The sequence below is a fragment of the Ananas comosus genome, linkage group 11 (assembly GCF_001540865.1).
Source record: "Ananas comosus cultivar F153 linkage group 11, ASM154086v1, whole genome shotgun sequence".
Classification (NCBI taxonomy): Eukaryota; Viridiplantae; Streptophyta; class Magnoliopsida; order Poales; family Bromeliaceae; genus Ananas; species Ananas comosus.
Window position 1 is genome coordinate 12984190 of NC_033631.1, and position 15816 is coordinate 13000005.

Consider the following 15816-nt stretch of genomic DNA (forward strand, 5'->3'; position numbering starts at 1 on the left):
ATATTCACTTTAGCATCTTTTAATTTTAACTTTGTCAGCAATTTAACGAAAAAAAAATTAGTGGAGGGAATAATAAAAAAAAAAATTGAAACCACAGGATACTAAATTGATAAACTTTAAACCATAGGGTACTAAAATAAAAAAATGCCAAACCATAGGAGCGGAAAGTACTCTTGCATTAGACTCTGCCCAATGCAGAATTTCCGTATATTGATTAAAATGTTTCAGACTCTCTGGTCTACAGCATTGTTCATTGCTGATTTCTTCGGAAGAATCACAAGAATAAGTGACTACTTTTGTCACTTCTGAGTTTGAGGGGAAAGGAAACACCAATATACTGCAGCACTCCCTTTTTATTATTGTACGACCTGACATATCGTCCTTCCACGAGCAGATATACAACGCATTTTTAGCCACAGAACAGTGTATTCGATACTCAAGAGGATGGCGGAGACTGGAGAATAACAGAATGACTTGATCGCAATGCCCTGCTCTGTTGATAGAAGGGATGGAAAACTTGAACACCTTGTAGATACAAAGAAGTCTGCATCTCTATCAATCGAGACACCTGCATAACAAGGTCATTAATTTACATAAATTTTTCTTTAAAAAAATAGTTTAACATACTCTAGAATCTTGACTGAGCAATTGCATGTTTAACATTGTGTTACTTCGCTTACACTGAATACAGATTTTTTTTTGACACACGCAATTAATGAACACTTCTTAAAAAGCCCACACATGGTATGAATTTTCTTAACGTCAGAAAATTGAAATGGATACAGATCGTGAGTATGTAATAAGCCACCTGATATGGGCAAAGCCATTAGCGGAATGTGCTTTCATAGGTTCAGCAACCGGGAGAAGCTAGTTCTCTTGACATGCTACCATCTAGGTTATCTGTTTAGCTTTGTTTGAGTCGTACGGTAACAAAATCTAGGTTAGCTATTTACACATTTATTTGTTGCGTTCTCATCCTTCACTTTAGGATGCTTTCAACAAAAGTTGGTCAGCAAGTAGAAGTAGTCAATTTCAAAAGAATCGATAGAAAATATTTTCCATTCACGTGGTCGTCAACCCAAGGAAAAACAATACATTTTAGTAAAGAGCTGTCCATATCTATCAGGCTAGGTATCGTTTCTCCTTATCTAGTAAATTCACCTGAGCAAGCTTGGCTGCATAACTGGTTTAGCAAAACTAAGACAACATTAGTTTGGTGTGTTTGGCATGCTAAGCCCTTCCATACCTAATCCAACTCTTATCCATGAATCAAACTAGGCAATTATCCAGTAAATGAATCAGATGAAATTAACAGCTATAAAGAGAAGATTAAGATACTATTTTTCTTTTTCTTTTCTTTTTTATATTGGTACTTACTGCCCTGCGGAATGCAAATAACTCCTCCTGACCAGATAATAAAGATGCAATTCCAGAAAGAGTAGGTCCTGTACTGATGCTACCTGATGCTAAAACATCTCGCCGTAGTTTTGAACCCTCAATCTCTGTTTCAAATTGAAAGCTGCAATATAGAATAAGATATGCCTTATCAGTGGAAAAATGAGCAACATGGGAGTAAGCAGACAATTTTTTTTTAAAAAAAATCATATTTTATTTCTCTGCATCGTTGTTTGTTTATAGGCCATTTTGCTGGGTCCGACGATACTACTAATCAATATTAAACCAATATGTAGGATACCTACAACAGGAAGCTAAGATGTTCCTGAAGGAAATTTACATGGTTTTAAGAGTAAACTTAAACAAGCAACAAAGAAACTAGCATCTGGTCCAGTACTTGACTTTGACTTTATATGCTGAGCGGAAATAAGGAAAAAGAATGCCAACATGTATAATAGAAGACAGAATTGGTGATACTTGCCACGTGCATGATATTTAACTTTCAGGGGGTTGAAAAATGTTGGAGATGCAGCATCCAAACTTATGAACAAATTTCATGTTTTTTTCTTTTTGAGGAAAATCTATAACACTTAAATAGTCAAAAGGTTCAAGTCACACAAGTTTGAATAACAACAGTAACCCTTTCCTAAAAGAGGAACTACTGTAAATAACTGCAATGATTATGCTCGCCTAGTAATAAATGCACAAATTACCTCTCCAAGTCAAAAAGAGTCCCTTCTTCTGTTCCTTGAAATAAGTTATCAATAGAAGTAGAAGCTAAACAGATAAGGCAACAATGGTGATTGTACAACTCATCGATGAGGGTGATAAATCTTCGTGCCTGCACAAATTAAAAAACTTAAGAAACATGTAAAGCAATAACCAACTAAAAATGTGAAGATCAATAGTATATGACCTCAACAAACAAAAGCGCTATGTCTCATAACAGCCTGTTGCCCTTTGTATTTCAGATTCATGGCAAGCTCCTGCCATGCATAATACTAATCTAGCCTAGGTTAACTGTATACTCAGGAGACTTTTTATATGTAGTTATAAACTCTACTGGAGAGTCTTCTCGATGTAATGACTGAGTATAAGACTCAACGGATTTATCACCAGAACATAAATGATTCCCAATATTGAAGGTAGTTGGCTAGTTTAGCAACAAATCACCACAATCTCCCAGTTTAGATCAAGTGAGTAGAACGGATATTAAATAATTATGCAACTGTTCTCGACTTTATTTTGTGATAATTATGCAACTTTTCTCGACTTTATTTTGTGAAGCTTAGAGACCATTTTGCCTGACTTCTGAAAGAGTTTCTGTACGCTGAGAAGTAACAATCAGGTATTTGACAAACAAAAAGTCTAAAACTTTTGCCATGGGGAAACAAAAAAAATCTTAAATGACCTTCTAGGCCCAAAAATCAGTGCCTCCAATTTGAAGCTCCTGCTTCTGCTGCAGCGGTAAGCTGTTCAAGGAATTTTTAAAGAAAAAGCTATTACTAGGACTTATTCGAAACCTTTGCTTAAACAACACCTCAATAGAAACCTCCAGCCAGGCCAAAACGTTCCTTTTTAAGTACAATCACCTCAATTATATGAACCTCCAGTGAGGATGCAAAACAGGACTATGATTAAACAAGAATACCTTGTCACGAATCTTCATACTCATCACTGGAATTTCTGATATGAAAACTGTGTGATAGTTTCTAGCTATTGCAATATAATCAGCTGCCCCAACCTGAACAAGATGGAATGGAACTTAGCTTTGTGTTTGCTTTGACATGAAGATACCAATAGATGATTAATTTTGAGAAAGATCCTTTTAGCCACTTTAAATGCCAATAATGACAACAAAATTTATCCAAATTTAAGCCCACATGCAAGAAATCTATATAAATAGATGAAAAGAAATCAAGTATATTACTGGGCGGCCGCAGAGATACTCAAAGTCAAATCTTGCTACTCCATTACAGCTTTCGGGAACCTCTAGAGACCTATAGAGAATATTATCTGATTGTTAGTTATTAGACTCTTTGGATTGAAGAAAGTTGCTAAATACCACTGCACTTACCTCCCAAACATCACCGAAATGGTTGTAGAGGTAATATATCCTCCAGTTTTCGCAGTGATCTCGTGCCACATTAATTCATATTCTCTCCGAGTATTGGAATTGGAAGGCCAAAAATAGTGAATCTGAAATAGAGGATTGATAAAAAAAAATAAGAGTAAGACCAAGCTGTCTAGCACAGTACCACTAGATGGTCCTAGAGTTAAAAATGTTAATGATAATGAGCAGGGACAAAGTCAGAAATTAAGGTTCGGGGAGGCCAAGATTTAGATTTGGCAGGAAAAAAAAAATCGACCTTGGATAGTAAGAAAAAGAGTTTGTCAGGTTTACTGACCATCAATTGCTAGCGATACCAATGACTATATGCACAAGAAAGAGCAACACTATAAGAACTGAAGGAAAAGGGCCAAGGAGTTCAGAAAAAGATTGGGATATAAGTTTTATTAAAAAAAAAAAATCAATTTAGCCTCCGTAAAATTTTAAGTTTTACTATAAATGACTTACATGTAATTTTTAAAAGTTGAGGCGGGGGAGCATGGCCATTGTGAGCCTTACTATGGCTCCATCCCTGATAATGAGGCGGATGAATTTGATGCCAAAAAAGAGTCCATAGTATGATTTTGCAGGCTTTGTGAAGCTATTTTCTTCACTGAGTATTCTTGTTTGCAAGTTAAAAAAAGATTGTTCAAAAAAAAAAAAATCAATGATTAGAGGGATAGATGCTAATTATATGCCAAAAAGCCAATCCGGTGACACTAGCTTAAGGATATTTATATTTTATATATTAATCATTTATAATTCATAATATGAGGGCATATATTTTATTCACGTATACTGTCTAGCAATGCAATATTGACGTGAATAGTCCATAGGATCTTTGCTTGAGAAGACATATTTCTAAAAGTTAGGAATTTGAGATATGGACTTTTCTGTACAAGACTCTTTAAAATTTTCTAATCAAAAAAATATTACGAGGGCGGTAATATTCCGGATAGGCCGGTATATGCTATATTTCTAACTGAGATGACGAATCTCAAGGAACTAGTGTAGAGACACTAGAGCTAGCATACACGTACTTGTTAGAGAATAAGTACACTGAGCGTGACAATTTAGTTGAACAATCACATGGTTGTCGTTGTCGCCATTACTGTCACCGCCTTTCTCTGCCACCGACGACTAAGCATCAAGCAATAATCATTGTCGTTATTGCCTTTCTCTACCGCCGACGGGTAAGCATCAAGCAGATAGTCGTGGTCATTGTTGCCTTTTTCTACGGGTGACAACTAAGCGTCAAGCGGATAATTGCCACCTTTCTTTATCGTCGACGGCTAAGCATTGTGAGAGTATTAAAAATTTAAAAGCGTCATGTGAGGCAAGGGGATTAAAATATTATATGTTGAAAAACCAAGATTAAAGGTTCTATACTCCTCAGGAATCATAAAGATTTCTAATTAATTACGCTTATTTGCATTTAGGCAACCTCCGATTAAGCTGGTCAATTATGATAATTAGCGAAATAGAATGTACTTCTTTTATTATTCTTATACATCTGTGTACAACAATAAATACAACTGAAAAGAAAAAAAAAACGACAATTATTACTCTCCCCTCTTTTAATGCAAGCAATGCCAAACATATGATTAGTGTCTCGTCAAGATATTTCTCCAAACAATGTAAGCCATACATCATGCATAAGCTTTCTTTGGTATTTAATCGAGCATTTGACATGCACATAAGTAATACATTATGCGCAAGCTGTCTTTGGCATATACTTGGCACGCGTATATAAACAATGCATCATGCTTGAGTTTTGTTTGACATTTCGTTATGCACATACCATTTTTGGCATTTCATCGAATACTTGGCACGCGCACATAAGCAATGCGCTATGCATAAATTCTTTTTTGCATTTTGTCTAACACTTGGCACTATCCATCATGCACAAGTTGTTTTTGACAAAAAGCCAATTAAAAGGAGCGGCAATCAATAATTTGATTGGCGCTTTCCGTTGACGACTAAGCGTCAAACGGATGGTCGTCGTCGTCGTCGTCGTCGCTACCTTTCTCCACTGCCGATGGCTAAGCATCAAGCGGATCGTCGCCGTCGTTGTTGTCGCCACCTTTCTCCACAGTCGACGGCTAAGCGTCAAGCGGATAGTCATCATTGTTAACGCCGCAGCCTTTCTTCACCGTCGATAGCTAAACGTCAAGCGGATCGTCGTCGTCACCTTTCTCTACCGCCAACGGCTAAGTGTCAAGCGAATAGTCATTGTTTTTGTCGTCGACACCTTTCTCCACCGCTGATGGCTAAGAGTCAAGCGGACACTCGCCGTCTTTGTCGTCGCTGCCTTGCTCTACCGCCGCCAGCTAAACATCAAGCGGATAGTCGTCATCGTTGTCGTCACAGGCTTTCTCCACCGTCGATGGCTAAGCATGAAGCGGGTCGTCGTCGTCGTTGTTATCGCCGCCTTTCTTTACCGCTGACGGCTAAGCGTCAAGCGAATCGTCATCGTTGTCATTGTCGTTGCCGCCTTTCTCTACCACCGACAACTAAGCGTCAAGAGGATCGTCGTCGTCGTCGTTGTCGTCGTCGTCGCCATCTTTCTTCACCTTCGATAGTTAAGCATCAAGTAGATAGTCGCTATCGTCGTTGTCGTCGCCGCTTTTCTCCACCGCCGATGGTTAAGCGTCAAGCGAATAGTCGCCGTCGTCATTGTTGTCGCCACCTCTCTCCACCGCCGACAGCTAAGCGTCAAGTAGATCGTCGTTGTTGTCGCAGCAGCCGCAAGCGAGTGGCCACCTCCTTGGTCGATGATGACTCAACAACGGCAAAAAGGAACGTACACCATTCCGGGATTAATGACGACAAGGCAGCGACAGTCAGCGACGATATAGGAATGGCGACGAGCGATCATCTCTTATTGGATGACAATGGCCCAGCATAGTAGTGGTTGACGACGGCACGAGCTGATTTCCATATAGTCCGGTGTGCATAGAAAGTTCGATGTAGGGAGTACCTTGACTATGAGAGAAGAGAGAGAAAATGAGAGAGAGAATCTAAGCCCACCTTTCTATTTGGCTCTTTTTTTATCCAAGTTTCTTTTCTTTTTTTTGTGAGTAGAATCTTTTTTTATTCACTTCTCTTTATATAGAGAGAGGGTGGAGGTCTATGGTGAAGAGAAGAGTAAATGATCAAGAAGTGGAGGAAATGATCGAGAAGTGGAGGAAATAGTGGAGAAGTGGAGGGAAAGATGAAGAAGTGAAGAAAATGGTGAAGTGGGAGAAGAGTTGGGATATGGTGGAGGAGTAGGTTTAGTGAAGTAGAAGAGAAGATAACTTTTTTTCTAACAAACGTCAAGCGGATAGTTGTTGTCGCTATCTCCGCCTTTCTCTATCGCCGATGGCTAAGCGTCAAGCGGATAGTCGTCGTCGTTGTCTCTTTTCTCTACCGCCGACGGCTAAGCGTCAAGTGGATAGTCGTCGTTGTTGACGCTTTTCTCTACCTCCTACGGCTAAGCGTCAAGCGGATGGTCGTTGTCATTGTCGCCTTTACAACTGACGGTTAAGCGCCGATGGATGGTCGTTGTCATCGTCGCCTTTACCGCTAACAGCTGGTCGTCACGCTCGTCGGTGCAGCAACAGCAGGCGGGTGTTCATCTCCTTGGTCGATGATGACGACAACAACAGGGAACATGCACCACTCCGAGATCAACGACAGTGCAGCAGCGGCAGTCAACGAAAGTCTAGTTAGCACAGAAAGCTCGATATAGGGAATACCTTGACTAGGAGAGAAGAGAGAAAGAGAGTGAGAAAATTCAAAGTCACCTTTATGTTTGTTTCTTTTCTTTCAATCCAAGTTTCTTTTCTTCTCTTTTTTTGTGAGTAGAATCTCACTTCCTTTTTTTTTGCTCATTACTCTTTACATGGAGGGTAGTGGAGACTTATAGTGAGGAGAAGTGGAGGAAATGGTGGAGAAGTAGGAGAGAAATAGGGAAGATGGTAGAGAAGTGGGAAAGAAGAGTGAGGAAATGGTTTGTTGATTGTAGAGAAATGGTGAAATGGGAGAAAAATTAGCGGAAGTGGGTTGATAGTGGAGAGGTGGGCTTAGTGAAATAGGAGAAAAATTAGTGGAAGTGGTTGATAGTAGAGAGGTGGTTTGGTGAAGTGGGAAAGAAAATAGAAGAAGTGGTCTTCTTTATTTTCCTTTTTTTTGTTTTTTTTCTTGACAGCTATTATTGCTATATGAACCAAAATTATAGACAACAACATTGTAATCACGACTACAACTCAAATATAAAGCATTTGGTTAAAGTCTAAATTTAATCAAGCCAATCTCCAAACCTAATCAACCTTTGTTGATGACTTCTCAGATATTGGCCCAATTCAAGACTTTAACCTTTCTTATGTCCTATCATGTCATGTCAAGCTAGATAGGAAAAGGATTACTAGAATCAATGTTTTAAATAGTGGCCGCTATAGCGGATATTATGTGCTACTACTACGCTATAATATGTAAAGCGGTATATAGCAGATTGGGTTCATAGCGGCCGCTATAGCGGCATAGGTCCCGCTAAAGCGGCTGCTATAAAGCGGCCGGAAAGCGGGCGCTATGAGCCCAAACCTTTAAAAAGTGCAAACAGGTTAAAATAGCTTATCAGGTCGAATTCTTAAATAAAATATAAAGATCAAACCCTGGTTCTAAGGGTTCGGAATATAATTATTTACCTAAGATATCCTTTTTGACATCCATTTACAAATTGTTTAGTTGTTAATGGATTATAGATTTTCAAGTTTTATGTCTTTTTGATTTGCTAAATATTTTAAAGTTAATCTTAAATTCTTAATAGATAATGACATTAAATATATATAGGCTTGCAATACTAAAAAAAAGAATGATTAATTGTCTTTTCTTCAAAATTATATGTATTTTTTATAAGGAACATAAACATATTAAATTTGCTTTTATAAAACCAGCTATAGGTTCATAATGCTCGCTATGACGCCCGCTATCCGCTTTTCGCTATGAGACTCTCCAAACACTATATACCCGTAATCCGCTATTTACAACCTTAACCATAATTTCAATTAGATTTGATAGAGGAAAATGTATATTCAGGAAAATCATAAAGGTTAGAACACAATGTACCACCAAGCATGCAGATATGAAGGAAATACAAACAAAGGATTGAATCTTTCGGTCCTATGGGGTACACTGGGCAAGGCACCATAATTTAGGCACCCCATTGAAGGAATGTTAAACATAAAGATAAATAAACACCGTTTTCTAACAGCTTAAGCTTTTAGAGTACAACGGTTGTTTCACATGGTATCAAAGCAACAGGTCCTGAATTCGAGTCACACAGGCTCCTAGCATTATTAATTTCCTCCCATTTAATTCAAGTCCATGTCATGGGTCTTGCAAAAAATTGCAAACCCAAATGCAAGGGAGAGTGTTAAACATAAAAATATTTAAACACCGTTCTCTACCAGCTTACGCTTTTAGAGTACAACAGTTGTTTCATTCATTTTACATAGTATCAGAGCAGGAGGTCTTGAGTTCGAGTCACACCAGGTTCCTAGCATTATTACTTAATTCAAGTCCACGTTATGGGCCTTACAAAAAGTCTCGAGTCCAGACGTGGGGGAGAGTGTTAAATATAAATTATATAAACACTGTTCTCTAATAGCTCAAGCCTTTAGAGTACATTAGTTGTTCCACAAGGAATCTATACAAATTTTAGACAGCAACAAATGGTTCTTCATCAAACATTATCCTGACGGCAAATAAGCCAACTTCACAAACTAATAAAAACATGGCTGTAAAATGTCCTACAAAATAGGAGCGCCTACTTAATTTCCAACAAACCTGATCCACATTATTGGTTGGAATTAGGCGGCGATAGTCGGTTTTGCTTCCAACAAAAAATTTCTGGCAATTCTCCTCCAATGTGGATAAAAATTCAAGAAAGATGTCTCTCTGCATGCCATCCTATAACATTCCATGAAAAAAGTGAGGAAATGATTTAAGAACAAAAGAAGATAAATATGCAGCACAAGGAATCTCAAAGAAACGAATAGATACTGAACAGCTTTTGGCAAGCTTTAATATGATATTGCCTAGTGCCCACCGACCCAGAAAATCCTAAACAGACAATATATTCAAGGAAGGAAATATTTGCTTTATTTTGGGTACTGCGAGAGAAATTGGATTGTACACAATATATAAGTACCACTTCTAGTCAAGATATTATCAGAAAATATTCTTAAATACTGTCAGGAACAAGAGTGCTCCTGTTCCTCTAAAGAGAAGTTCCAACCACTCATTTCATTCTGAATGTTGAGCAAAATAAACTCGAATTCATATACAAAGAGATTCTGAAGCCTGATAACTGAGACACAGAAAGACCAGCTGCATTGCTTGGGTCTTTGATATCATATGACTAAAAGGCTCTCGCACTGGCTGAGGAAAATTACCGGCTTATTGCTAACTTGCAGAAGCTATTGCAAGTTATTTGATAAAATGTCTCTCACAAGTTGTATCTTCATATGAACTGTGACCGCGTATTGTTTTATTATTATTAAGATTTTCTTATGTATCTGTTGATATCAATTGTAGATTCACCAAAAAATTCCAGTAAATGCAAATAACGAGAAAAGTGTCGATACAGAATCGTAAGTTCAATGATACCTGATTTAAATCCTCAGGGGCTCTATTACTGGTAGCAACAAGAACTGTTCCAGTGCTTAATAATCTGCTCATAATTCCAGATAAGGCCACAATTGCAAATACATCAACGGTCTGTTAACAGAAGGAAGTAGCATATAACCTTTCACATTAATTCAAAAAAATAAAAAAAACCAGAACTCGGTAGACTGCTTAATCATAAAACAAACTTTCTGTGAAGCATACAGTCATAAAAGAAGCAGCAAACTAAGCTGAATTTCCAAGGCGACAACTCTATGCTGCAATCATCCTGCACTCTTGTCTAAAGGCACCGTCAGTCCGTCAGCTACTCATCTCACCTCTTACTTAGTGGTGGCACTATATCGGTAAGATATAATGATGTCCCTAAGAGAAAATATTTTTGTCCTAGAGCACCATGCTCATATTTTTAGCAGTTTCATGATTAAAGGTGTCTATCTAGATAAGCCCTCCATATCTTGCCTTGTCTTAAATTTTTGGGAGGATCTCCAAACAGTTCTATACATCTCGTTCCTATCAGCCTCATATTGTAGCATTATAAAAATTTGGAGTTTTTGTTTAATGACTGGCAGATTCAATGCAGGACTGAGAGCCACTCTCTCCCAAATTGTTTTTTACTGATTCAATTTTTCATTGTCAGTTAATCATGAGTTTAAAAAAAATATAATAATAACAACAAAGCACATGCCAGAATTCCATACAAGATTGCACTTTCTCCAATTAATCATAACAAAAGTTAACCCCAAGAAACCAATATTATTAATCATGCTCTGAAAAAAGTTCATCTTCAAATAGTTACTCTCCAGAAAACTTAACAGATTCTTGATAGGTCATAATAACATGAAACTCCTATGTGCTACATGAAACGTTAGCTTAATATGTAAGCTATATGCCTAAAATGTGAGACCAAGCAAAAGCAGGTTAATAAGATTCTGATAAAAGAAACTTGAATTTCTACCTACTATAGAGAAACCAATATATAAGTTCCTTTGTGAACAAAAACAGAAAGATAAGAACTATTTTTTAAATTTATCTAGGAATCATGTCAGAACATCTCATGCTTTTCAGCTACAAATTACAAATTTAACATTGATAAGACTTCCGAACTGTCTTAATGCTCAAACTTTGGGGAAGCAACTTTATGATCTGAAGCAAGAAGTGGAATGTCTTCTAATCTTAATTGTAGAAGAGTTGTCCATAAGAAAAACATGGAAAGAAGACAAATTGAATTCATGCACCTAAATATAATAATGTAAATGCTTTAGAAAAAGGTATAAGTGCATTTAAGTTCTTTATTTAAATACAGAAACAAATCTATGCATTTAGCAACTAAGGATCTATAATGAAGTTATCGTTTTTATAAGAGACTTACTGAATAAGATGCTGTGCCCAAAAACTGTGATATCATATCCACATAACAGTGGTATGACAACTCAGTAAGGACTAAACGAAACAACAGAGGTGTGAAATGTAGAGAGTTACCATCTTAGATGTACCTGTATTTCATCAAAGCAAAGAATGCTTGCACCACTCTTATCTGCTCGCCTATCAATAAGAAATTTATCCGCAACAGCAGGAAGAATATGCTTTGTTTGAACTTCTTTTTTATATTTCTCTTCTCCAACTAACCATTCTTTAACTTTTGTGTCAAATGAGAGGCCAGCTATCCAACTAAAAGCACTAGACTGGAGAGACTTTTCCTCGGCCTGGTTTTTCCATATATCATGCATATGTTCATGTATCTCAAGCATGGCCTACAGTGAACAATACTGGAACTGATAAACATGACCAAAATTATAAGTCATAAGACATAAACAGCGAAGGTCCACTAAAAGAACACCGATATAAATGATAGCTTACAATTAAACAAGAACACAGTAATCGTTGATTCCTCATGATGCTGTTGGACTGCAAACAGTACTAATAACATAACCTTGCCCTGTTTTATGTTCAAGGAGTGACCTTTTGATTCATTAGAGAACTCTAGTACACAAATAAAGCTGAACATCATTAATTTGTCTCCAGTCCCGGGTAAATAGGCTATTATCAGTTCTAGAATGGAAGGAAAAGGTAGGGTTTGTCCTAACAAGCCATTTATTGATTTCACAGGTTAATTTTACCAATACAGTCCTAACACACCTGTGCAGCATAAGAAGAAAACAGGAAAAGGCACGAAAATCACTTAACATTACTTATATGCCCAATAGAATTCACATTAAGCATTACCTATATAATAATTATCTCACTGATATTTTGGGCATATGTGTGCTCAAGTCTGTAAATGGGTGTGCAGGGATGAAACGAACAGAAGTCAATTTCATATAAAACAATTTACCTCATGAAAATGAAACCTCCGTCTATGTTTAACAATACCTTCAGTAGCACCATAAAACATGTCCATTAACATAGTCTTTCCTGTAAGAGTACAAATTCTTCTTTTTCAACAAGTATTACAAGAAATGTCAAAGAACATGCAAATTTTAACATTGATTCAGTAAGGTGTTGATTAAGCTAAAGAAATCATATAAAATAAAAAGAATAAATTTAGCTGAGTTTGGACAAGAAAGAAAGACATCGCCTAAATTCGTGCACTGCACCTAATAGATGGTAAATTTTTTGATTATTTACCACTGCCAACATTCCCGTACAGATATATTCCTTTTGGCGCTAGAGGGGCTACTGGTCGCTGACCAACTACTGTATCTAACTTCTTCTCTCTGTTAAGGTAGGAGACCATTTTCCCCACTCCAGGTTCTACATCTGCACTTCTTCTCCTGAATGCAGAACATTGTGAATGATTAAAAAGCAGCAAATTCCATATCAAGGTTGAATAAGCAATAATAGTATTTAAGCAAGCATCACCCAGTTATTAAATACTGATTAAAGGTTATCCCAAAAACACAAGCAGAAACCGAATGAAGAAGAAAATAATAAAAACTGCCATATCGGTTAAAATAACAGTAAGACGGACATGAATGTAATATGTTAAGTTCAAGAACGTCGGGAGACTAGTGGCTTACCACTGTAGAGCAGAAATAGTAATTAAGGACAAAGACAACATGTGTTTATGCCACCAAAGTGGCTCCAATAGTGATTTATATTCAATGGACAATTACTTTCATATACCTGCAGGTATTATGTGCCATGTACACTCATTTGTCAAGTGAAATGATGTCAATTTATCTTTTAGCAATCGATAATAGCTAGACACTGACATAAATAAAGCTACCAAGTGATTTTTTTTATAATTTTAATAGGTAAATCTAGCAGTAAATCTAGCAGATCCTATCAGAGTTATATTGAAACTTGAAAGTAAACTCAAGTTACTCAACATTCTCATGCACATGACTATCCCTTGAAAAGATTAAAATCAGAACAAAATTCTTGATAGTCGGCAAAAAGTATGGTTAAATTTCTTTATCACAGTAGTCTTTTGTGCTGGAGTAATTGGCTAGAATATTGCCAAGCTTCATGTCACATAAAATCCTGCCTTTCAGACGCTAGAATATTGCTAAGCTTTATACCACATTAAAAAAACCATGCCTTTCAGTCAATTGTGCACTATATTTGGCAAGTTAATTGTTATTCTGATCGTAATTACAGTTGGACAGGCATGCTAGAAAGAAAGGCTACAGAATAATGGGATACTAGAGTCAAAAGATCAACATGCAATAGCCACTTCACCAAGTGCCAAAGTTCACAACTAACAAAAATCTCCAGTTAGGCAGGGAACCCACACCGTGAGATCAACTTGTTGAGAAACCCACTCCTTTTTTTGTTTTCGATCCATACACCATCCTGTTGTTTAATCTCGGCCTCCTCCAAAAGAAGCTTGCGCCTCTCACTCTCTCTGTTCTTCTCCCAAATGACCAGTTTTTCCTGCACAGAAGTAACAAAAAGTCAAAGCGAAGATGAAAAATCAGAGGTTTAATAAACTTGGACAGAACTTGACTGAAGAATAATATGGTAAAAAATCTGGATTATGCAATCATACATGGTAACCCTCCATTTCCTTCTCATACTGCTCAAGTCTTCCAAGCAAATCTTCTAACTCGGAGGCAACTTTTTCCTGATACATATCTTGCTGAAGTTTCCCTTCACTAACCATTCTCCTGTAGATGGCGAGTGGGCCTTCAGATAGAAAAAATAAGAAATAAGAACAACAACAACACAAAAAAAAAAAAAACCAGGTAGAATTTAAAGCGCATTATATAGGATTTATGGGCAAACAAACTGCTCTTTGATTACTCTAAGGTTATGCTACTCACGTGGATTTTTGGGACCAGGAATCCCAATGAGTTAGACTTGGCAACTTCGTCCTAGAAAAAGGTAGCAATCGTTCGGTAGCACAGACTTTAAGAATTTCACTATAATAGCTTTGTTGGGAAAAAAAAATTGAAAAAAAGATATCAAAATACAGACATTTATTGGACCTGTAGAAAAAATAACAGTTGAGATGGAGCTTAGAATATTTTTTTTCTCCTAAATGTGATTACATAGTCGAGATAAGATTAACCCATCATCTCATTTGAACTTGAATCAGATTTCATCGGAATTCTATCTGATTTGGGATCAAATAAATGTGATCACACTAAAATAGAATCATACAGGAACTCGAATTAAGTATGATACGATAAGAGCATAGATAAACCAGCGTACTCGCCACCTTCTAGTTCATCAGCATGGATCACGGCAGTTGTAGGGAGTGGGTGGTCAAAAGGTTAGGCGACTTCGTCAACTCTACTATATTCGTTTAGATATAACTGGAGAAGGCCATCTAAAACGTTTAGCATCAAATATTGGCCAAGCGGTGATGAATATCTAGCATCTATGGCGTAGATGCCCCATGCTCTAACAGCATCCTATCTCCAAGCTGATAAAAACTTGCAAATAAAACAACACTAGAAGTCGAAGCATCGGATGAAGAAGAAGCAGCAGCTTCCGCAAGTAAAACTAAAACTCCTCCAAATGTCGAACCTCTTCAATTATGTCATCTCCATGTCGAGTCCCCCAATGGAAGTAACCAAAGGAATAAAGGAGTGGGAACGTGCGGTTCCGGTTGGCACAGAGAAAGGAGGAGAGGAAGGAGGACGTTCGGGACTCACCCGACCGGCGATCGGAAAAGCTCCGGGATTGGTGGCAGTAGCGACATGGAGCTCCTCCGGTCGTGGGACGGAGCGACAGGGATCCGCGACCTACGAGGCTCCTGCGGCAGAGAGCCATCTGGGAGAGAACGGATGATGCTCTCATTTCCGCAGCGACAATTTATCCTGGCTAGAAGCACAACAAAGAAGATCGTCGGACGACGAGAATAACTTGGCTGGTCGGCATTGCCTGCGGAGGGAGGGAGGGACCTCTCAATTCTCAAACCTCTCAGCCTCTCAGGAGTCGGGACAGCGGGCAGCGGCCGATCTCTCCTCTTCTGTCGACGTTGCGCACTAGACCACCAGCCACGCGGCGGATTTCCATAGGAGCGCCATCAGTGTACCGACCACCAAAGTTGGAAAAATTCTAGAATGCAAAAGGAATTCTAGCAACATGGCGTAACAAATTAATTAAATATTTTTTTAAAGATATATGTTCCATTATAATTATAAAAAATTATTTTTAATTTTTTATTGTACTATTATTTTAAAATAAATAAT

The 15816-nt window shown here is 37.6% G+C and overlaps 1 protein-coding gene across 5 annotated transcripts; it reads right to left on the reverse strand.

Annotated features, from left to right (window-relative positions):
* Window positions 130-15671, reverse strand: LOC109717367 (lactation elevated protein 1). Of its 5 annotated transcripts, none has more exons than XM_020243117.1 (14): window positions 15277-15669; window positions 14166-14302; window positions 13911-14050; window positions 12800-12945; window positions 12507-12586; window positions 11668-11925; window positions 10157-10267; window positions 9335-9457; window positions 3473-3594; window positions 3326-3395; window positions 3047-3139; window positions 2109-2236; window positions 1461-1519; window positions 130-568 (listed from the first exon to the last, which is right to left on the reverse strand). In XM_020243117.1, exons 1-14 carry the CDS (start codon window positions 15419-15421, stop codon window positions 357-359), a joined length of 1824 nt encoding a protein of 607 aa, XP_020098706.1. In that variant the 5' UTR covers window positions 15422-15669; the 3' UTR covers window positions 130-356. The 5 variants fall into 5 exon arrangements, with proteins under 5 accessions (XP_020098706.1, XP_020098705.1, XP_020098707.1 ...); XM_020243116.1 differs by having other exon boundaries at window positions 1378-1519; window positions 15277-15667; XM_020243120.1 differs by lacking the exons at window positions 130-568; window positions 1461-1519 and adding an exon at window positions 2807-2867 and having other exon boundaries at window positions 15277-15671.